The sequence below is a fragment of the Phasianus colchicus genome, chromosome 15 (genome assembly GCF_987193195.1).
Source record: "Phasianus colchicus chromosome 15, bPhaCol1.hap1.1, whole genome shotgun sequence".
NCBI classification, from domain to species: Eukaryota; Metazoa; Chordata; class Aves; order Galliformes; family Phasianidae; genus Phasianus; species Phasianus colchicus.
In genome coordinates, this window is record NC_143450.1 from 547,682 (window position 1) to 571,715 (window position 24,034).

Sequence of the window (24,034 nt, forward strand, 5' to 3'; positions counted from 1 at the left end):
CAAATGTGCCTCATGTACTGCATCAGAAACATTTTCCAATTTTATCTTATCTTGTGCGTGTATCTTTGAAGACAAATTCTTAACTTATTGACTTAAATTTACTCAAGTAGCACTGCTTCAAATACAGAAGGCCACAGCTTAGCTACTTTGATCATTCACAACTAGTAGATGATGGTTTTCCATATCTTCCCAGTGATGAGCTCTGCGTACCACATGCATTCACAACCCTTTTAGTATTCATTTCTCTTAGACCTCAAAGAGGCTACAAAAGATCTTAATGTTTAACAGGTGACACTACACAATGGTGGATATCAGACTGCTAAACCGTGCAGTTCTGCAATTCAGTGAGATGCTGGAAGCCACTACAAAGGCAGCACAGATTTTTCAGGAGCAGGCTCACTTTTAGGCCACAACATTGCAACCCATACATTCAGTGAAATAAGTCATTTTAGCATTTTTCTGATTTACATGGTGTTGGTGGGTCAGTGCGGGCATGCAGCACTGAGGAGTCTTCGAACATGAACTATGCTTGCATCCAGACCCCAGCCAAGGTCTCTATGGGCCACCTCTGTTCCCAGACTTTAAAGGTTGTACCTCTCAAGCCCGTACAGTGCTTTCCAGCTAACTAGTGATGTGCAATAGTAGTTCAACACTGAACAATTAGAGGGGATTCAAAGGGGTTTCAGAAACCATTATGACCGCATTTCAAGCACCTCTGAACACTGTACAGATCACCACAAACTCCCTGCTGCAAGCTTCATTCAGCTATTTCACTCTGAGAATTTCAAGTAACTTGATCCTCAGGCACTCAGATTATGCACCAAGCTCTCATCCCAAGGCAATTTCATGCTTTGGGCCTTTGTCTCACCACCACCCCAAAGGCTCCTTGCTCAAGCCAGACAACTCTGTTGCTCCCTCCCCAAACCAAAGCTCCCAATATCACTTAACTTGAGAAGATCCCATTATACCAAGGATTCCAGCTGTCCCTTTGGTGTTCTTTCAACTCTGCCGACAAGGAACCCCAACGCCACCATCAACCAACAAATTCCTCCACCAAAAGAGCTTGCCCCAGCACCCAGGATCCCTCCCACCCATCACCCACTGCCGCTTCCCTCCCTACCCACAAATCTCAGTGGTTTTTACCTTAAGTACCCCAAACAGTACCTTTTTGCTCCTGAACAGCAGCGCCCTCCTCTCTGCAGCTGAAATTGCTCAATTGGTGTTGGCTGCAGAGTGTTGCTAGGGGGAGGGTCTTTCAAAACTCTGCCTACTTGCCTGTCAAGGGTAGAAGGGATGTTTTCATTGGTTACTTCTCTGATCCCTTCTAGCCACAGCGGGATACTCACAGAGAGAGGGGAGGAGAAAAATTCCTGCTGTAGAGACTGGGAGAGACTTAGAAGATGAAGGCATGCAGCTCCCAGGCATTTTGTACACAAAGCTACATACGCCAAACAGCTCTTTGGCTGGATGAATGCTTTGCCAATCATCAGGGCACAGCAAACATGGGTACAAAACACTTTCTGCACATAGTCTTTGTGATGAGACCTGATCCCTTAAGGACTAGGAAATCTCAGGTTTTAGATGCTGTTTCTTGAAAACTAGCATCCCTATCTCAACAGCAGACAACACCCAACAAAGCAATTCTCAAGAGACCCAGGAGGAGAGATGGGAGCAGCTCCAAGGTCTGTGTGCAGTGCTGGATAAGTCAGCTGCCTCTCCAACTGTTTCATGCCTGCATGACTCACCAAGTGGCAGGCAGTCTGTGACTATACATTTGGCAAGAACATGTCACAGCAGAGAATGTAAATGCAACAAAAGGCAGAAGACTGAGTCAACTTTCTAAGGGTTCATATGTTTAAGTTTTCAGATTAAAATGCCTTTTTTTTTAAAAAGTTATTATAGAGTTTGTAGCTTCCTCTGTACAACTATGGTGCACACAGCCTAAAATTCCCTAGAATGGGCACATACAGTTATACCATTGCAGAACAGAAAAGCAGCAGGGCATTATATGCACACCTAAACATGGGACACTTCTATGTTCATACTGCATTCCTTTTCAATAAAGGGAGCAAAACAGAACAGCCAGATGTTTGTTACTAGTTAAAAGTAGTAGATATGATAATGATCGCAGATGAGATTGAGTGGTTATTAGCTAGATAGTAAAAAAAAAACAGAACATTTTCAAAGGGAGCGTGTTTTACAGAAGTACAATTAGATTTAAAGGTTTTCCAACACTGAATTAAGGTCACAAAATTTTCATTGTAATTGGCAATCAAGGTAACCACTCAAAATGCAATGAAATTTAGCCACAAAGTGATCATCCACATGTATTATACTTTACCAACATCTACTCCACTTTTATTGCAAGCAATCATCCACAACTAGGAGCTTTAGTGCTGCCATTTGTTCCCTCCTCCTTCTGTATCTTAAGATACACCTTAACTTTTACCTTATCTTTTACTCCAACGACAACACATGTAAAGAAAACCCTTATGCCAAATAAAATGTTCATATGTTAAATTAGTGAGGGGTTACTACAAATTAGGACTGTAATTTGTTTTCACAGCACTGCAAGACAAAAAGAATGGATTTTTTTCTAATTGTTACAGTGGAATAGTTATATGAACCTGATGGAATTCTACATTTGAGTATAATTTGGAAATAAAAATGTTGAAACATTTCTTAAACACAGAATTAAATTCTTTACCTTCTAACCACTTCTTTCCAGCCTTCTTCTCTTTTCTGGCCTCTTTTTGGACTGGTCAGATTCAGCTTTACATTTGGAGAGGTCAGAGGCAGGGAAACAGGCTTGTAAGCAGTTGACAAAGAATTTGCATTACCTTCACCATCAAGTCTGGGAACAGAAATGTGCCGATTACAAATTATAGAACAAAAGTGACAGAATGAGAGCATTCATTTCTGGACCTCAAAACTTCCAGCATAAACTGCTTTCATCCTTTTTTATTTCCCACCCTACTTGGAAGAACTGTTGGCTGACTTAAATAATTTCTTACATTTTAGTTCACTGCATTCCTTCCAAAATGGAGTGCTAAACTGAATCAAGTAATATTAGAAGCACTAAGGGCATAATCTATAAAATACTTCATAATAAGTGTTACACAACCATTTAAGTTACACCCAGATTATGCGCTCTCCTTTTTAATAGGTTTTTAAGAAAAAAATACTTTTATAATAATGTCCTTTTCTTACTAGGTACTTGAAAATGTCTTCATTTTTCATCTCTTTTTAGAGATTCCCTGTAAATAGGTGAGCAGAAGGTAAGTGCTTCTACCCTCTGCCCACCCCCCCCCCCCCCCGTTTTATGAACAGGTAACCGTGTGTGGCACATGGATTTCAGGATATTTTACTCTTGTTGAAGTCAACATGAAAATACATATGCAAAACCTGTACTAACACAACCGTAGCAATAGACTGGCAACACAAAACAGAGTAAAGTCTGGATGAGACAGAAAGAGAGGACCAGGTAAGCTCTTGTAGGCTAACTTATCTACATGAATGTAAAAAGAGTGTTTCTGGGTGCTCAGGTTCACATCCAGCACTGAAACAGAGGCAATCTCTAAAATGTAAGGCTAGTCGTCAATGAATGACTTATAAAGCGATTTGGTATAACAAATATAACAAAATATAACAAATCTAAGGCATATTTAGAAAATGTTCCAATTACAACAGCATTATCATCAACAAGTCTATGCTGAAAAAGAAAAGAAATTCAGGAGGAGAAAATTTAGAAACTTTTCAGAAAGACTGCTTAGTGCAGGGAGTAAAGAGCACCTGCAGAAGTTAAAAAATACAAAGCAGCCGTACTCATTACTGTCATGGTTTTTAGGTATACTTCTATCTGACAGAAGAACCACCCCTTTCTTCAGTTTAAGGAATCTCACATATTTAGTTAGTTAACTCTACATTAGTGGGTCATACAGGATTCCAAGGCATTTGTAGGAGAGGTCAAAGGCAAGACACAGCTTATATTCATAAAACAGAATATATAGACAATTCAATTTCTGATATTCCTAAGAATTTTAGGGAACTCTTCCCCTTCCTCACAACCACGATGGCTGACAATTTTAATTCTGGAGGAGAAAAAAACAACAAAAAAAATCCACAAAGCCGAGAGTCCAACTTATCTTCCCCCCTCCCAGCCAACAGCCCTCTTGCTTGCTATGCTTTGTGATGCCAGGTCTGCATTCTTGTTGAAGGTAGCCACGTGTCCTGCAGATCAGTCCCTATAGCCTCTACCTCTCTTAATGCCTGGGAAAAAAATGTAAGTAGTATGAATCTGATCTCCATATAAGTAAAAGTTAGCAGAGGCAAATTTCTCAGCAAAGACTACAAATTTAGAGGTTATTTAAGTTTATTGGTTTTGAGTAATGATCCTATTCAGAAACTGGTGTTACAACAGCTAGTCACTAGCTCCTTCACTGGCAACTCAATAATCTTCCAAGTCATTAGTATGGACTGAATTCTATTCACTGAATTCTTTTGACTCTCACCTCTGGCTTGACAAGGTTAAATCAAACTGGCCATCAACCTGGCAGGTGAAATGCTCAGAGTCATCAGCCTCTTCCCTCCTTAAAAAAAAAAGACAGCAATTCAAAGGAGCTAATGATGAAATCAGAAAGCAATCACAGGATAATGACAACTTGTGATTATATTATAAATAAGGCTGGCTCTTACTTTTTAAATTCCCTGCAAGTTTACTCTAAAATCTACTCCAATAAGTTCAGAGTTTTGCATAGTTATTAAAACAATGCAGAGACTTAACTGTCTGTTCTGCTAGAGTAGTTTAAACTAGTCAGCAATAACAAGAATTTTATCTCTAGTATTTTGACAAAGCTGCATTTAATAAACCAGACAACGTAATTTAACAAGCAAGCAAGCTAACTCTCTCTCATCCCAAGCTGGTCCCAAGCTCCAGCTGGTATAATGCCCAAGCTGCAGAAAATTTACATCAGCACAGGCAAAACACTGAAGAAACAGGGAAATAACACTGAAGTCTCACCTTGTTGATGTTTTTGAAGCTGAAGTGCTTGTTTTTTCTTCTTGAGAAGGGATAAGCAATGAGGCATAGCGCCGCTCAGAGGAATTTGTATCCATCGTGAAGTTCAGCTCCTGACTTTTACCTCCACTGCTACTTTCACTATTACAGTCTGTGCTATCCAAATTATCTGAATCACTATTTCCACTTGCACCACCACCTCTTGGCTCTCCATTTATTTTATTCTTATCTGCTTTTTGCTGTGCTAGAGATATATGCTGATCTGGCAAAATTATCTGCATATTCTGAGGAGTCTCTTTTGTTTTATTTTTCTTATTTTTTCTATTTGTGCTGGGAGTAGTCACCACATTAGCTCTCTTCTTCCCAAAGGCATTGGTGAAAGTAGCTGAAGTTGCAGAAATCCCAATTGTAGTTGTAGTAGTTGCGCTAGGAGGCTCTATAGGAACTTCTTGCTCCGCTGGAAAAAAACCCAAAATCACAAAATATATAAATCAGTGCCTCTGACTGAGGACACTTCAACCGAGATTATGCTCCTGCTAAGCTGTCAAGTCTATTTGCACTATATGCAGCTGTAAAATCACCAAGTAGGAAAAAGGTTTGGGAACAAAGAAGAAAAAACAAAGATTTACCAGCAACACAGCACTTTCACACTTTAACAGCAGGTAAGAACCAGGGTAGAAACTATACAACAACATCACAGTACCAAAGAAGCCAGCTTACTAACAGGTTACCTTATCTAGGTGCTTTTAAAAAGGCAACTCTAGAATTGTATTTTTCACATTTAAACACTCATTCTTTACCTTCATCATCATTTTCTTCATCATCATCATCTTCGTGTAGTTCTAGAGTTTCTTTAGGTTTATTTTCTTCATCTTCTTCTTGTTTCCTTTTTTGTTCCTCTTTCTTCTTCTTTCTCTTTTCCTTTCTTTTCTCTCTCTTAGCTGCAAGGGCTTGTTTTCTGCTTTCCTCTCTTGACTATGTAGGAGAAAAGGATTCAATATTTAAATATGATCACAAAGACTAAATTGTAATTCCAATCTTTCCTACAAACTGGGGCAGGGGATAAAAGAGAAGAGAGCACAGTGAACTAGGATGACTTTCTCACAAACTGAAGCATTATGCAGAAACCCAACAGACATTATGGAACAACAGGACTGAGTGGTTCCAAAAATTTCCAAAGAACAACAACAATAAATACAAACAAGTGAGAGACACTTAAAAAATTTACTGATAAAGCCAGTAAGATCCCTCATTATCTCAGTCCTTTATCAAAAACCATTATTTAATGTTGCAAAAGTACTGATGAGATTAACAGTTTTGACTTTAAAAACTATCCCACGGTACGTTACAGAATTAACTGGTCTCACTTCCTCATTTTAACCACGTTTTTTAGTATGAGATTAGTCACAACAGCAGTGCCATACTGTAGCTTTGCATAGCAACTGACAGACTGTTCATGAGTTAACAACCTGGAACATGAAAACACACACGAAACTTGTCCAAATCTTCCTTCTTTAATTAAACACTGTATGAACTGTTCATCAACAATTCTAAGAGCCTCCATTTAGAATGTCCATTGCAGATCACTTCTCTGCATTAGTCTGGGACACTTAATATTCTCAGTGAGGAAAAACTTCACTTCCCACATCACCTTTTCAATTTACTTTAGCTCATGTGGCAGCTTCTTCTTTGTATAGTTTGTAAAACTGAGCACTGGCCCATAAAACTTATGGACTACCTTTCACACTATATACAACATACTATGCACGACATCACTGAGACTGAAGATCTCCCTTATTTGCACTCTTTTTCTGTGCTGAAGTAATGCAAGAAAGCAACTAGTCACAATAAAAAGGACAGTGGAGTGTCTAGATAAAGTAACAATTCTATACCCTCAGTATATACTCTTATGGAAAGTAGATACAGTCACAATATGAAGAATTACTGCCCCTAAATCACAGTTTTAGGCATTAAGATAGATGACCACAATTCTCCACTCACTTTTTCCAGGTCTAGCTCCTTCAGCAATATAGTTGCATTCTTATTTGCCTCTGCAGCCTGCTGGTCTTTAGCTTTCACAATTGTTTCCACACACTGGTGACATTTTTTCAACAGGTCCTGGAATACAAAACTTTTCTTGTTACATCTGTAATAAACTAAAATTAAGGGAGAGATGCTTGCTCTATAAAACGCATTCATTAGCATACAAAATAGTTCCGACTTTAAACACTAATTTTATATTTTATATTAAAAAGATCTGAAAAAGCACGCTGAATCAAACATATACATTCACTTTCTGAATAACTGAGAATTTCCCATACATATTTTTACTGAAAATAATATACAGGGACTTTTCCCTCATAGTTACACTCACCTTGTCAGTTATAGTCGCTATATATCGCATGCATTCAATGTCCGATGGAAACTGGTTAACTTCTTTCACTAGGAACTGAACTACCTTCACATGGCCCTAGAACATCAAAGAAAATCCTGGTCTCTGGTATACAGTTGATAACATTCATCATCAAAATACAAATTTGGTATCTCTTGGTTCAATGCAAAAGACTGAGAATATACAAAAAGATTTTTGGTAAACTACTGTTTGAAATGAAAAGTGGTTAATCTTTCTCCAGTACATTTATATCTCATTTTAAATGCGAGCAGCTAACTGGGCTTAAGGACAGAGCTATCTGTTCACATTTTTAGCAGTCAAGACCACTCTGTTTAGACCTCATCTGTCACCCCCAGCTCGCTTTCTTGCCAGCCACTCCACAGAGCCAATGCAAGGCAAGTCTGATTGACAAGTTGAGCCACCTGAATATTATCCTAGCAAACTGCTGCTGGATCCACTACCTGATGGGGTACACTGTGCAGCCACACAGACAATAGACAAATGTTGCCTAAGTAGTTATCGACAAGCAGTGGAAGGACAGTAATGGCATACTTAGTATTTTCATTTGTCAGAAGAGCTCTAGACTTGTTTGACATTTCATTAAAGTTAATAAATTCTCTGCAACAGAGTTAGTTAATTTGTTTTACAGATAATTTTCATCTCTCCAAAATGAGTTTGATGTGATATACGTTTTAGTTCTTCTCTTCAGAGGGTCTAGGATTCACAGATTATGATTAATTTAAAGCAGACACTTTATGAAAACAGAAATTTTGTTGTGTTGATTCTTCCAAAAATCACCAGTCAGATATAAGACCAAATGAGAAATTCTGTTTTGAAAACATTTAACACTGAATCACACAACCAACTTGGCGTCCTACCTTGCGAAACGCTGACATAAGAGGTGTTATTTTCCGATTATCTGCTGCATCCACATCTGCTCCTGCCTGCACAAGCAACTGAACTACATCATAGTGACCACCATTAGCTGCCAACCAAAGAGGTGTATTTCCTTTCTTGTTACGAACATCAATATGCGCTCCTCTAAAAGAGTACAAGTGTAATCAGACATGAGTAAAGATAAGATAATGAAAGATCAGAATACAATTACATAAACAACTTTAATTATTGAAACCTAGTGGCTAGAGAAATTGTCCTTGAAATCTGCTCTTTAAGTCATAGTAATACAAGGATTAAGACTCCCTCCCTCTCGTTTCCCAGTGACAAAGGCCCATTGAATGCAGACTACTGCGTCACAGTTAATCAGCTAGCAATCTAAGGTCCCCTTAGCTTATCATTAACATTGTGACTATCCATACAACAGAACAGCCTCTTGAGATTTTAGCAGCATGTAGGGTTACGCTTGTAGAGCCAAGAGTTATTTCCAGGCCTTGCCTCATAAGTGACAGAGGGGTAATGAACATGGAACTTTCTGGATTAATATGCAAAGCTGCCAAATCAGATACTGTTTGCTTACCTCTGATCTCAGCTGTCTGCTGAGCTTAATTAATACTAGAGTAGCAGGATACTCCATCATAACACTGAAAGAGTAGGGAGCAGATGCAACATGCTACTTCCAAAGATTCCCATTCCCTTTGCTCTAAGATGTGAGAGGCAGCATAAACAAGAATACCCTTGCCACAGAGGAACATAGCTACAGAATACATGGCCTGCTAATGAAAAAAATAATTTACCGATTAATCAGCAGCTCACAGAACTTGTAGTGACCCTTATCTGCTGCAATTGTTAAAGCGGTATCTCTTGAGGAAGGCACAGGTGGAGCATTAACATCTGCTCCTTTATCAAGGAGAACCCTTCCAACCTCTGCATATCCTCCTGAAGCAGCTTCCATCAGCGGTGTGAGACCAGTCTGTGCAAAGAGAAGGAATTACATGATGTGGAATTCATACAATATACTTTGGATAAACTGTACACAATTGCCACACACAGAAATCAGATTTCTGTTTACTTAGCTGCTTATAATTTAAGTTAAGGAGCCTAACCTGAAGCAGCCTCGAAGAACTCTTGGCACTGCATTTATACAAACTTTGACAAACTACTGACTACCACTGCATACCCATCGCAACAGCAAAAAAAAAGTTTTCAAAAGAATCTCTAAAGGAAAGGTTAGAACAGATCCAGATGAAGACGACTGTTTCTATGAAAATGCCCCCAGTCTCATTTTACACGCTTTATATCTACCCTTCCTCAGTACTGAGGCTGATGTTGAGTCAACTCAGTTGCCTGCCAGACCATTAAATAAACTAATACTAGCTCCCAACATGCCCAACCAAAGCCAGGAGAGCTGGCTTTTATCCATATCCCTTTTTCCTTCCTTCCAGAAGCAGGCAGACACAGCAATTATTTCAGCAGCCTTAGGAGTTACCAAACATTCTTCTAGGTTAGGAAAATTGGTCTGGCAGTCCATACAAGATTACAGCTTGTTTTATTGCAGGAGAAACAAAGCTGCCCCAGAGTGAAAACACGTGGAACCTATGGAGTGTTTCAGAGGTGCAGAAAGTCACACAGTACTGAAGCCATTGGTTCTAGACTAACATAAAAGCTTTATAAGGTTTGATTGCACTACTTCTGTTCAGGTGGACAACGCAATCTGCGATACATGAGGATCACTATAGCAGCACAACTCTCTTCCAGTCTAGACATTTTTAATATGAGTGGTCAATCTGTTCTGTTGACAAATATCAGTACCAATATTAAACCTGAAAAGTTTCCCAGTACTACAGAGACAATCTGTTTCATTATTAAATTGGAAGAAACAATCAGCTTTTCCACAGTGCAAACAATGCATCTTCCTCAATGCTTGCAGTATTCTTAAACAAAGCAAACAAAAAATTTATTTCAGAACATTCAATAAATCCTCAGATTCTTCTCTTCTCCATTAAGATTTGCATATCAAGAGGGGCAATGCAGATTCTACAATTTAATTTTTCCATCAGCACACTGTGTGTTCGAATACCTTTAAAGGAAACAAAAACATTCTGTTAAACATCCACCTCCCTTCACTACTAATTTGCCTTTGAACCACTGAAAAAGAGAATGATGAATGCTAGAAGAGTAATAGGAAAATTTGAAGAAATAACTACTGATAGAAACACACTTGTTAAAGTAAATTATATGGGAAAGTAGTTCAAATACTCACTTTTGCCCTGTGCTCAACATTGGCCTTCCTGTCCAACAGCAGACTGACCACCTCTGCTCGGCCTTGGAAGCAGGCCAAGGTGAGGGCTGTGTTCCGATTGGTCTCAATCTGGGCGTTAATATCAGAACCCATATCGAGCAACAGCTTCACGGCAGGTACGTGGCCATTCATAGCAGCCAACATCAGAGGAGAAATACCTAGCTTACTCCCAGTCCTAGTGAGAAAGAAATAAACTGCAGTGCCCAGAACTGGTGAATGCTCTGAGAAACGCAGGTGTATCTAAGAGGAACAAAATGTTTCAAGGGAAGCCAAAAATGAACATTAATATATACAAACACAGCCACTCACCTGTAATACCAGCAATTTTGAATTGCTTATCAGAAACCAGCAGAGTAACCACATGCAACAAATAACTAAAATCTATGAACAAGTAAAATGTGTTTCAGCTTTTAGATGCTTAAGTGGCTGAAGAACACGCAAGTATTGAACTACATACAATCAAGGCTGCATCTGATTCAGGAACAGATGCTTCTAATATGCAGACACAGTTAAAGTTTTTCTAGTGACTGAAAGAACATTACTTTTCCTACAACTAATAGAGAGGAGCTTTGAGAGAAGTAGCTAAAATATATTTGGTCCTTCTGCTGAAAGTTTTCAAACAAGTACAAATAGCTGCCCTGTGCTTTGACTGGCTCATTTGCTTGGTTCTACTGAAAACTGCATTTGACTTCCAGATCACAGAAGGGTAGAAAAGGGAGAGAGAAGGAACAGGTTTGCAGACTACAGCGTCACTTAAAATTCAGATATAAGGATGATGAAGTTTGTCTGTGGTAGTTAAAGGTACCTTAATTAATGCTTTTAAGTTAATGTTAACATAAATAATAATGTTATTAATGTTAATAATGTTAACATAAATAACATCAATACTGTAGAAAGGCTGAAAGGAGCTCTGAAAGAACTACAGATTCCAATATATGACTCTGTAGAGTTAAAGACAACAACAGAGCATCTGTCCCACACATGGTTCATCTCAGGTATGTTACCTTGAATTAATTTCTGCTCCAGCATTGAGAAGAATCTTGATGATATTGACATATCCACCAGATGCAGCGAGGCTTAATGGTGTATAGTCAGACACATTCCTATGCTCTTTGTTTGCTCCCCGGGCCAACAGCAAATCAACAACCTGAAAAGACCAATGTAGAAAATAAATGCTTGTTCCTCTTGGGAGGAGACTAAAACTATCTACAGTTATTCAATTGAAAAAAAGCTTTTAGAAAAAAAAGAATTACTATACCATCAAAATAAAAAAACAACTTTTATTTACATTAAAAACTACCAAAAAATCAAATCCATCAAGGATAAACATGTCTGTACCTCTTGGCGTCCACCAGAGCATGCCAATGAAAGCGGAGTATCTTTTGTGCGCTCAGATTGTGCTTCTATATCCCCACCTTTGTCTAAAAGAATTTCCACTACACCAACGTGTCCAGCAGTTGCAGCAAGAATCAAAGGCGTAAAACCTAGTAAAAAAAAGATCATGTTAAAAAAAACTGGAGTACCTCAAAATTTTAATCAGAAGTATGCAATTTACAGTGATTTTTATTGCTCAGCTATATCTTTCTCGGATTGAGTATTTTCTGAGTAATGCCCAACACTATCAGACACTCTCCTACCCCCCTCCTGACCCTGACACTTGGAGACATACAAAGCATGACTCCTGCCAGCTACATTTAAAGGTTCATCAAAAAAAAAAAAACAAACCTGAACAGTACTGCACTGACCAATATGGATTAAGCTCTGACCAGTTCAAGTCTTTAAACAAGTCACTGCTTTCTACTTAATTCCTATTGAAGTTTCAAGAAGATAATACACATTCACTGCGCACACTGCTTACTTCCAGTGGCTAGCATGACTTCTGGGGAGAGAAGCGTGATGATTCTGTTCTCTCAGCTCCAAGGGAAAAGATTTTGCAGAATTTGACTATTGGGAATGACACAATACGCAGCCTGAGTCCTACTCCACATTAGCCTTGGCAGCTGAGATTTGATATTTACTCCAATCATAGAATCATAGAATCACAGAATTGCAGAGGTTGGAAATGACCTTCAAGATCATCAAGTCCAACCGCAACCTGACGACTCTAACAGCCCACCACCAAATCACATCCCTGAGCAAATTAGCAACTCTACCCAGAATACTAAGGTATTTTGTGGTGGGTTAACTGTAATGATAGAAGTGCTTTGTATTTCAAAAATTTGCCTTATATGCCATTCAGATAGATGAACTTCATTTCAAAAATATGGATAGAAACCGTACAGTATCACTAAGTGGCATACACATTTCCACATATGTACTAGAACTCTACATCTTTGTAAGCTTTGTACACTTTCAGAAGAAAAAGCTCCCAAATCTCTATTTGAAATATCATGTAGTTGTAGTTCTAAAGCAAACTTTTACTATTTCAGCTTACCCTTCTTATCTCTGTGTTCAATATTGGCACCACGTGCAATTAGTACAGAAACAAGTTCTTCGTGACCTCCTGCACATGCAAGGGTCAGAGCAGTGTCATGATTGCTTTCAGTCTGCATGGTTGAGAAAGAAAATATTCAAAAATTAAAGATACCTTAAGAGAGCTTTAGTATTTTTAATGCTGCTAGATTATTATTGTTCTTCTCAGAACTTATCAAAAAGAAAATCTAGTCAAAACTAATTGAAATTACTCACATGTGCATCGATGTCAACTGAAGGATACACAGGGAGCACTGACTGTGACACTACATTGCTTGATGCCTGTGAGCAGGGCTCAGGCGTAGGGGATTCTGTAGTGTGCAAGGAGCCAGTGGAGCCACTGGGCACTCTGCTATTCACAGCTGAAAAGCAACAATGCATTATTAGCCCACTCTTAGAAATTCTACATTTTATATGAGAAAGATTTAGTCCTGTAAAACTGCAACAATCCGAAGCCAAAATAGAAGTGGAGGAAAACAAATTAAATATTCCTAATAACAGACATCTTGGTATCTTGCTTAAAGAAGTTTTTCAGCAGTTAAATAATATAAGTATCATCTCCAAACTGTGTTAACTTAGAAAAATAATTTTATTAGTCACATTAGAAACATTATAAATTATGAAATTTAGTTATCCTTTTAAAATTCTATCTTCACCACTAAAGATGAATCATACACTAAATCTAAGCAGATGGATAATTTATCAATAAAATACAAACCTAACATTCAAAAATGAAGTATCAATCTGGAATTCAGAAGTTTTTCACTTGAAGGTTTTCAGAGAAAGTTTTTAAAGCAAGAAGAGTTGACAGCCACTTACACCTGTGAGCTACAACAACTAAAGAAAGGCAGAAGAGAGATGGAGGGGAGGGAAAGGGGGAAGGAAAAGGAAGTTGAAAACCATGTGCTGCCTAGGATTTATTTCTGATTGGTCACAGCCTTTGAAAGAGTTCCTCCTGAAGGTACATCTCAACTCAGGGACACAAGTATTTTAGTAGAGCAACTTAATATTTAAATTTAAAAAATAATTAAGAAGTTGAGAAAGTTTTTACATTATTTATTTTAAAGGTAAGAGCTGAAAAGCCTTAACAGATCAAGCAGAGATGACCCCTGCAATATGTATGCACGGGGATAAGGCCTTAGTATGCCCTTGTTAAACCAGTGAAAGCATCTGAGGGGAACTCCAACCAAAGGCTCTCATCTCAACTGGGGGTCACTTTCCAGGAAGGTCTAACGCACCAACTACTGATGCACTCTACAAAAAGTCCTGCAAAACAGCTGTATTTAACAAGTAACTTTTACTGCTGGAATGCCAGTTCCTACACTGTGCAGTCTCTTTAGATTGATTATTTAATTAGCTTTAATTATTCCTAAGTATATAATGCATTGCATATTCCTGAAGCAAGCAACTGATGGAGAACATAAACTTCAGGTTATTTATATATATATATATATATACACACACACACACATAAATTTATATAAAAATATTTATATATCTATATATATATATAATAAGCAGCACAGTCTTGCTTTTGTCCAAATATTTCAAGTGACAAGGGGAGATGAAGGGTTAACTCAAATCTATGTATTGCCTACAAACCTTTCAGTGTGGCTGTGATTAAATAGTTCAGCCTTCACAATGCCATTAACAACACACACTGGCAATTATTCATACTTAAGCAGTGCAGATGGAAAGATCTCAGAGAAATCTTCAACATGACTAATACCACTAATGAAGCCTACTCATATTTGACTGTATGTGACAAAGGAAATACAGATAGGAGCAAGTTTTAGATGGGTCAGTTTAGCTGGGGAGAGAGCAATAGCACATGAATGGATGAATGAATGAACGGGGGGTGGGACATACAGACTTTGAGGTGACAGTTTTCCACTATATTTTTTAGAAGTCACTAAAGTGCTCTCCTTGGTCTACAGTTGTAAACAAGCATTAGCATTGGGCCACCACATTTCAGAGTATTCTTATCTGAATGCCAAGTTGACTTTTGCTTCACCTTACAGCCTTCATGAAGAAATCAGGTTTGTGTTTTAAGTTTCAAAGTTCTCACACTTCATCTGCTTACTATGGATTACCACTAAAAGCAGCAGATGAGAAAAATTTATGTAATATGATTATTTTCCCCCTCCCCCTCAACACACTGATGTGCATTCAGATATTACTCAGATTTCTGAAGACAATTCCTTCCAAAATACGGAACACCATATCACCCATAAAGGACTAATTTCACTTTAAGTCAAGAAAGAGATTAACTCAATGCTTTCAAGTTCTGTAGCTACAGATGTGTATGGGCTAGTAATACAGAGCAGGTGTGTGCAGAGAGACCCTGCTGGTGCCACCTGAAGATTCCTTAATGGATCCATTCACTGCTGCTGACAGATTCAAAGAGTTCTCTACTTTTCATGGCCATAAATGAAAGTGTCAAAGTATTTCTTGAATACTTTCAAGAAATTCTCACCACATGCTTGATATAGGTGTGTGCCCTAAGCACTTCACTTCTCATAGCAACAGTAAGAGCAAATGTGAGAGGACACACAAAGGCAACAGAAACACAAACTGTCTCTATATATCACCTTTTCAAAAATACAATCTAAGAAGAGTTCTCCAGTAGCCAGTAGTTAACCCTCTCAACTACTGTATCCACAAAATTGCAGGATTTCTATTTCCCTAAGTTAATTTACACTTCCTTAGAATGTCTGACAAACTTGAAGATTTCTTAATGGAAGCATCAGTGGAGTTTGTGTTATGCAGTCAGACACAGCTCAGCACTTCTGCCCCCTGCTTCATACAGATGATTTAGTTCAATGAACAAGCAGGATTACAAGATATACAGATTTTAAACTGGAAGCATTATGTTGGAAACTTCATTGCAAGTTATCTTTGCAAACCTCTTTGTGAAACGTGAGTTAACAGAGTCTGGGCAGATACCCATTCCAGAGCCTGTTCCTCAAGAACACCCCCCTCTATCACCACACAGCAATTACCAGCCTTCCAAAACCCATCCCAGCAGAGGATGTCATTCTACTTGTGAATGCAGACTTTTGTCAGAGATGAAGCAGTACCTGTCCCCTGCTTTGGCTGGCACCAGGCCCATCAGGCATCACATAAACAGCTGGACATGGTCTGCCTGAAAGGCAACAGGGAAACTGCAGGGAACTTTCCAATGGCTAACTTTAGCAAGTTGTATTTACAAAACCAACAGCTAAAGCATGGTCTTCCCAAGTAGCAGCAACACCATACCTGGCCCAGATAACAGCAATTACTCTGGTCTCAGTAACCAGCATCACTGTCTCGACAGCCACATAGTGCACAGCACAGGAGCTCAAGGAGCAGAGGCACGGATGGATGGCAGTGCTTATGGAAAGACCGTTAGGAGAATACAAAACAAATGATCAACAACAAGATCACTTTCAGTGACTCCAAGTGACACTGCAGGGTTTTTAGTGGACTAGAAAATGTGCTGCTTTCACCTTTAAGACAAAAGCTTTTCAAAATGCAGTTTATTTCTAACAAGACAGATATTTCATGTTTCCACAAGAAAAGATGCCAATAAACAAGGTAGGAGTCAGGCACTGATTAAAAAAAATAAGTTAAAATCACTTTTCACAATGTGTAACTTCCATCTTGATAAAACATTTTGTGACATATGTGGATTTTTCTGTAGATACCTTAAATGACAAATGGCAAAATCCAATCTCCCCTTATTTTAAGATGGGCTTGCAGTTTTCCAAAGAGACTTTCTTTGCATCATGGTGAAGCTTAAGTCAAATCTCCGAAGACATAGATGATTATTATCCAAAGTTATGAAAAAATTATCAGAAGCAGCAGAAGTAAAACAAGCAGAACTTAGTATTATATCTTGGTACACCTTGTCAGACATTGATAGAACCTTAAGCAAACAGCTTCTGGATGCAGCCACAGCTGCAGCGTACCCAGAATTTGTAGAACTATTATGCACGTTCATGAATACTGGATTTGTATTTCAGTCCTGCTTTCCTCAGAGACACTGGTTTTTGGGACAAAGAAAACAATCTGTTTTCATGACAGAACAGTCTTTCTGCTTTAAGACTTCTCTAGGAGGTTTTAAATAACATGTTACCGTACACAGGCTTTTGCATAGGGGTAACCATGTCATGTTCTATGAGTCACTCTCTCTCACTCCAGCTAACCCTAGCAACTAGTTATACTCCAAACAGCAATCTTAAAAAAAGTAACCCACAAGTCACACCTTTAAAACAGCTCCCTTAAAATATTCCAATTCTATACAACCAACCACAACCAGAATTTCAGAACCAAATACAATTTAAGTGTCTTAAAACATCTGGAATTTCTGTAGATGAACCCCAACTCCCTGGAGGAGAGGCAGCCAGAAGCACTCAAATGCTAACGCCTGGCAAAAATCAGCACAGCAGAATAGGAATAAAAACATTTTTACTACACACAAAACCTAGCAACAAAGAAAGTACCTCACCTTGGATGTCCTAAAAAAAAAGTACCAATACATATACAGCAATTTAAGACATTTACTGAGGTAAACGTGCAATATGAACAGCAATGAAACTGCAACAATGCAAAGCGAGATGCACAAGAACCCAAACTTGTACTGAATAATGAAAACTGAAGTGAAAATTGTGCTCTCATGCTGGAAGACGTGATCCAAATTTATTGCTTTCCCACTCTAAACTGTACCACGTCAATTTTTTTTTTTTGTAAATCAGATTTAAATTTTGACTGCATGTTACACCTTTAAAGACCAAATTAGGCATTCATTGTAAAGTTTTCCTTTATGACATCTAAATAAATTCCATTATAGCAAAAAAGAGTTGCTTCATTTTAAGGTTTTATATGACTTTACAGATATTACTAACTTACTTCTGCGCAGATCAGGTGCAGGCTGAGCAGTTTTGTGAAAGAAGGGACTCAGGTTACCTACCAGTGATTCTGACTGCCACCAAGATTTTCAACACTTTGTACCTTACCATCAACCATCTCATCTACCAGTTATTCTACTAGCGGACATGATGCAGGAGACAAGATACTCCATTTGTGTAGGCTGTCACAAGAAAGCTATGTGGCAAAATAAAGATTTCGTAGAAATGTAAGGCATCCCCTAGAACCAGTCTGAGCTGAAGCCTGGAAAAAAAAATGCTTTTTTTCCATTGCCACTGGTAAGAGCAACAATAACAGTTATTTCAGTGCATCGGACAAAAGCTGATTTAACATCTCTGTTCTTCTAAAGCAGACTTAATACAAACTGGATACTCAGTAGGAATAAAATTATTATCTCTTCTAAATCAAGTGTCACTCACCACCATTAACATAGATCATAGAATCCTTAGAGTTGGAAGGAACCTCTGAAGGCTGTCTGGTCCAACTCCCCTGAAATGCACAGGAACATCCACTGCTTCATCAGGTTGCCCAGGGCCTGAACCAGCCATGGACGGGGTATCCACGACATACATCATAGGACAACCTGTGCCAGTGCCTCACCACCATCACCGTAAAAGACTTTTTCCTTATATCTAAACTAAATCTCCCCTCCCTGAGCTTGAAGCCCTTTCCCCTTGTTCTATTACCACAGACCCTGCTAAAGAGTCTGTCTCCATCTTTCCTGCAGCTGCCCTTTAGATAATAAATTCTTAGGGTCACCTTGCAGCCTTCTCTTCTCCAGGCTGCACAGCCCCAGTAGATCCACCAGCAATACTGCAATCGAGGGAGATATTTCACAGGCAAACCAAATTCTGAGTCAGAGAGAAAAGAGGAGTCTTCCCGTGCACCAAACACTTAGCCCCTTTCATAATAATTTTAGCCAGTGTCTATAGTTTGCTTAAAAAAAAAAAATCAGGCTTTGTGTTTTTTATTGCTCATTATTTCCTTATCAAATTAATCACTAAGATAAGTTTGTGGGAAAAGATCAGGTCTCTTTCAAACACAGACCAAAGAATTTGGAAGATTTGTTAGATTTACAGTTTGTTTTTAAATAGACATAAATTTAAGTTTAGGCAGATGATGATTTAACCTATGCCTGGGATTTAAATTGAAGAGAATTATCTAAATGTCTCTCAATGTTTTTGCAGTTTTTTTTTTTTAATGAAACAAATTTCTGAATTTTGGAACGAAGCAAAACAATAGCAGTATTTTTGCAGATGCATCTGGAATTGGGACAGCTAATGTTTCCTTGAGTTGCATTTCTTTAAAAAATGATAAAAAGAAAAAATAAAAAAATAAAAATTTTGAATAATTTTAGGAGTGTGTGCTATTTGCACCTACTTCTGAAATGAGATTAGGTTTATCCTGCAAAAACAGCAAGCAAATCAGAAAACCAAAAGAAAGCAGCACTTTTACTCTGAAAGGACCTACAGTCAAGATATTTCTATTCAAACATTTTTTCATTAAGAAAAAACATTTCTTTCTGCCTGAGATTTCCCCTCTCTACAAATAGCGTACAGTTGAGTTTATTTCATTTCTTATGTTATCAGTGAATGAAAAGACGATGTGAATTTTTTCGAAGAGTATATTGACAAAATCCTCGACAAGTCCGTTACTAGCCTAAAACGGAATTAGAAGAGTTGATTACAGCAATTTTTCATTTTGGGTAGACTGACTATTTAGTATATAACACACAGCTACTAAGCTTTAATAGTATATACTGCATGGTCTTCTGCTAGATATGTTTTCAACTCTTCGAAACAGTAACTATTTCAAAGATTGAATCCTTGATGATTATTTGTTTGAAATAATCTTTGAAGTTCTCTTCCTTGCACTGCAGTTCCAAATCTTGAGAAATATTATTTCAGAATGATCCAATTGCCTTTTTTTTTTTTTTTTTTTAAAGCAGCCTGACTACTCCCAAGAACACCCTAGAACAGCAGGGAACTTAAACCAGATACTCTAAAAACAGGAAAACGTATTTGAATTAAAACCACCTAGATGAGCGGAGCTACATCACAGCTGTTGGATCGACTGAGTTTCCAAGAAAGGCTGCATAGCTGCAGTGAGCCTCAACTCACATGATCTCAATTCTGGTTATCACCATTCTAAAAGCTCACAGGACTTGTTACAGGAAAGTCTTACCACACATTTCTAAAACCTTGAAACAAACTTCAGGGGACAGGACAGTAACTATGAAGAGGGGAAAACAAGACAGGAAAATAAGGGCTGAAGGGACAGACACAAGGTAAAAAGTAAAAAAAAAAATTATAATAATAATAAAAAATAAAAAAATAAAAAATAAAAACAAAGAAACAACCCACTACAGACCAAACAACACCGGCTATGCCCTGCGCACCTCCAGCAGTGAACACAAATCCTAGTCAAATACATGAAATGAAGTCAACAAAAATGGTATCTCTACTTCACAACAAAACTCACAACCTAATGCATGGGAACTTCAATTCCTCTTCATACCATCACATACAAGTGGAAGAATGCTTTGATTTTTTCCTTCTCATCCAGATAACGGGACACTTTTTTTTTTTTTGCTATGTAATATGTAATAAGCAAATATTCCTGCACAACCACAGTTAAAGATGTATTCTGAAAACAAGCCACTACAGAATTAAATGATTGTGCATGGATTCCAGATTGCATTTAAATTGTAGCAACACTTCCAGCAGAAAGAAGAGGAACACATTTGTAAATCCAGTGAAGGTGGTTTTTTTTAGAGATGGGCTAATATACTAAATATATCCACTGTGGTTATAAGCCTGTATGAAAAATTCTACAGAAGACAGAAAAAAAAAGCATCATGTTTTTAAGTTTCCTAGTGGGCACTACTATTCACAATTAGGCTTTTTAAAGTAGCATGGAAAAAGATAATGCCAGAGGCTATAATAAGTCTCCAGTACAGGAGAAGAGATTTTTTGTTTGTTTTGTTTAAAAGTCTCGTGTTAGAACTGGAAGTCACTATTAGGATTAATAGTACTAATCAGGAACTTTATGCATAAACAAGTACTGCCAAACTGGAAAACCTCAAGATGTTTTTGGAGGGAAGGAGAAAAGGGAAACTGAGCACACAAATTAATGCAAACATAGGTATATTTCTTAACCCACCTGCTATTAGGTCATCAAGAGTGTCGGTAAGCGTCTGTGCTGGAGTGGCAACCATTAATCCGTCTGGTTCTTGAACTAACAGTCCCTGCCCAGCAATTTGCTGCTGCTGTCCTACATTCTGCTGATTACCTATTGCTTTCTGAAGTTCAAGAGACTCTGTCCCATTATAACCTAAATTACCAGAAAAATTACACTGCGATGCTGGCAAAGGCTGGATAGGGACAAATTCTATTTTTTCAGCAGGTGGTGGAGAATGTTGTTGCTCATCATCTTTTGACAAGATTGTGTCAACCTGAGGTAACTCTGAAAAGTTATCCTCTGGCAGACCCTTATCAGCTTCCACTTCTGGGAAGACCCCGGTAAGTGGGCACTGCTGCTGTAGGGGAAGTGGTGTGTCTGTCTGACCTTTGGTCTCCAAATATTCTTTGGTAAACTGCTGTTGTGTTTTCATCTGCAACTGCCTTTCCACCTTCTGTAGCTCCTTCAATATTTTCTTCTTCTTCTGTACTTGTTCTTCTCTGTTCTTTTTAAGTTCTTCAATCTTATCTTTATTTAAAGGTTCACCTTGAATTAATTCCAATGACTTAAGTTGTGCTTTTTCAATAGCACTAATTCTCTGTCCAAGTTCATTCAGCTTGCCTTCAGTCTCTTCTACTATGCATTCCAAAGGCTGGTATGGGTGAAAAGGTGGCAGTAGGTCCTTATCTGCTACCTGCAGGGAACTTGACTTCTGCTTGGATGCACCTAAGCACATGAAAAATGTTTGAAAAAATGCCATGCTGAAGATACCCCAAACCTCCCCCTTTCACCCACCAAAAAAAAAAAAAATAATAATATTTAAAAAAAATTAAAAATGTTTAAAACTAACACCGCACATCCTTCAAACCATAGTAAGGTAAAACCCTATGCTCTACATTAAAACAGAAAGGAAAAAGCAAAGCAAATAGCTGGAACTTTTAGTATGGATTCTAGCATTCCCTTGAATACAGCTGCTTTAATCTTTAGGAATAAGGAACCTTTAAGATATCTGACACACGTGACAGTGCATCTTGGAAGTAAAATCAGGAAGAGGGAGGCAGTTAAAAACAATCTGTTAAGTTCTCAATGTTGTTCTGGTGTGCAGAGCAAATTAAACTAAGACTATTTTCTAGAAGCTAACTTCCAACAGCAAAGTTACAAGCAAAAGCACTCTACTTTTGAAAGAAAAGTAGCTCTACAGTAACAGTAGTATTTTGAACTAGTTTACCAAAATGCTGTAGCGTTCCACCTTCATATTACAAACAAAATACAGCCAATGCAAACTAAATATATGCAAATGCATTTTAAAGCTTTGGCACACCTTTAAATGCTCAACAGAAAATTGGCACCTTCCCTGACTCCCTCTCCGCAGTAACAAAGGAGCAATTCTATTCACTATTAGGGCTCAAAAATCTTCAATCCAACAACATACCATGCCAGTGCACAGCTTCTATCAATGCTCACAAGGCACTGCCTCCATGCAGCACAGGCTGCTGTCATGGAAGTCTCATATAGCAGCAGCCAGATCTTGCTAACACTTCAGTGCTTATATTTTAATTATTACTTCAGCTAAAGATAGTTTCATTACAAATCTGAAGGACTTAGCTGGACCAAATAACTTTCTGCAGTTAACACTCATTTGCTATACCTAAAACAGTAATACATGCGCTTTAAAAAGCAAACATCTTGAACATTTACAAAGCAGACTAGCACATCTCAGCATGAAGGGAACTACCTAAGAAAGTAGTTACTTAAAAATTATACAGTAAAGTGGAAATATGGATCCAAGAACTAAGTTCCACAAACTCTGGAAGGATTAAATTCCCTAAAATACTAATTTATTTTTCTCTGGATCTTCTTTCACCAAAATATTAATTTACAACTGATTCCATTTTACACTGCTCTGAAAAAAGAAGCCTACACACTGCATACACTGCAATTTTTTTCTCTAATTAATTGAATAAACAAACAGGAGTGAGGATTTTGTTATAAAGAGAAAGTAATAAAATAGAGTTGAACCAACTCTACACTGAATACTTTCACCAAACAGAATCTCTGAAGTGAAAGCAACACCTCATTCTATCTAACCTCAGCATTCCAAAAGCTGTATGTGTGCTAAATACCAAAATACTAGGTACACTGAGACAGATCCCCTCACTGAACATTTTCTCCCATTTAGTTACTCTATGTCACTGCCATGTACTGAAGGATCAGTACTTCCAGCTTAACACACATTCAAAACTTTTCTGCTGCTTTGTCTCTGAATCCTAAATTTCAAGAGAATCTCTCTGGAGAGAATAAAAAAAGTGAAGCTCAACAATAACCAACTTAGTGGACTAACTGGTGGATACTCAGCTCAAGAATATTATAAGCTTTTGGCTCTTTGGCCCTGTAGCACTTGAGCTTTACATAGTTATCTTTTTGTTTTAAAAGCTGAGATTTAATTTAAAAAGATATAATATAATTTGAGACCACCATCAAAAACATTTAACTCACTAAAATTATGTAAAATGTTTTTCTACATTTCTGTTAGATTCTAATAAAAGGGGTTAGCTGGTGCTTTGAAACTTAAGCTGTTCTATCACAAGTTCTCTTAATTAGCAAAAACATTTTACTAAGTGTAACTTAAGACACAGCTGAGAAGGGGATGCTTCACACTGCTCTTCTTACAGTCGTTCCTAAGATTACTGTATGTACCACCATCATAACACAAAGCATTCCCATGACTTCTGACAGTTCTGGACAACCTCCTTCACTCGACAGGAAAGAAAAGCTGCTGTTCAAAGAGCCCCCAGATTATGAAGTATCAGTACTATCCCACTCAACTCGTTCCCACCTGAGTAAAAAAACAAGCCTTGTCATAGGAAAA

At 38.0% G+C, this 24,034-nt stretch overlaps 1 protein-coding gene across 9 annotated transcripts in view; it reads right to left on the reverse strand.

The window, feature by feature from the left end:
* Positions 1-24,034, reverse strand: part of ANKHD1 (ankyrin repeat and KH domain containing 1) — a 106,799-nt gene that overhangs the window by 13,817 nt on the left and 68,948 nt on the right. For 7 of the 9 annotated variants that reach the window (XM_031607063.2, XM_031607064.2, XM_031607062.2 and 4 more), the window contains 15 exons: positions 21,148-21,891; positions 13,294-13,439; positions 13,040-13,151; positions 11,944-12,089; positions 11,610-11,752; positions 10,567-10,780; positions 9,101-9,276; positions 8,288-8,450; positions 7,392-7,487; positions 7,019-7,135; positions 5,818-5,992; positions 5,021-5,474; positions 4,512-4,589; positions 2,708-2,854; positions 1,165-1,275 (listed from right to left, as the gene is read on the reverse strand). In XM_031607063.2, the coding sequence (XP_031462923.2) occupies positions 1,165-1,275; positions 2,708-2,854; positions 4,512-4,589; positions 5,021-5,474; positions 5,818-5,992; positions 7,019-7,135; positions 7,392-7,487; positions 8,288-8,450; positions 9,101-9,276; positions 10,567-10,780; positions 11,610-11,752; positions 11,944-12,089; positions 13,040-13,151; positions 13,294-13,439; positions 21,148-21,891 (3,022 nt within the window). The remainder of the gene's footprint in view (positions 1-1,164; positions 1,276-2,707; positions 2,855-4,511; positions 4,590-5,020; positions 5,475-5,817; positions 5,993-7,018; positions 7,136-7,391; positions 7,488-8,287; positions 8,451-9,100; positions 9,277-10,566; positions 10,781-11,609; positions 11,753-11,943; positions 12,090-13,039; positions 13,152-13,293; positions 13,440-21,147; positions 21,892-24,034) is intronic. The other 2 variants (XM_031607066.2, XM_031607065.2) reach the window with 1 other exon arrangement.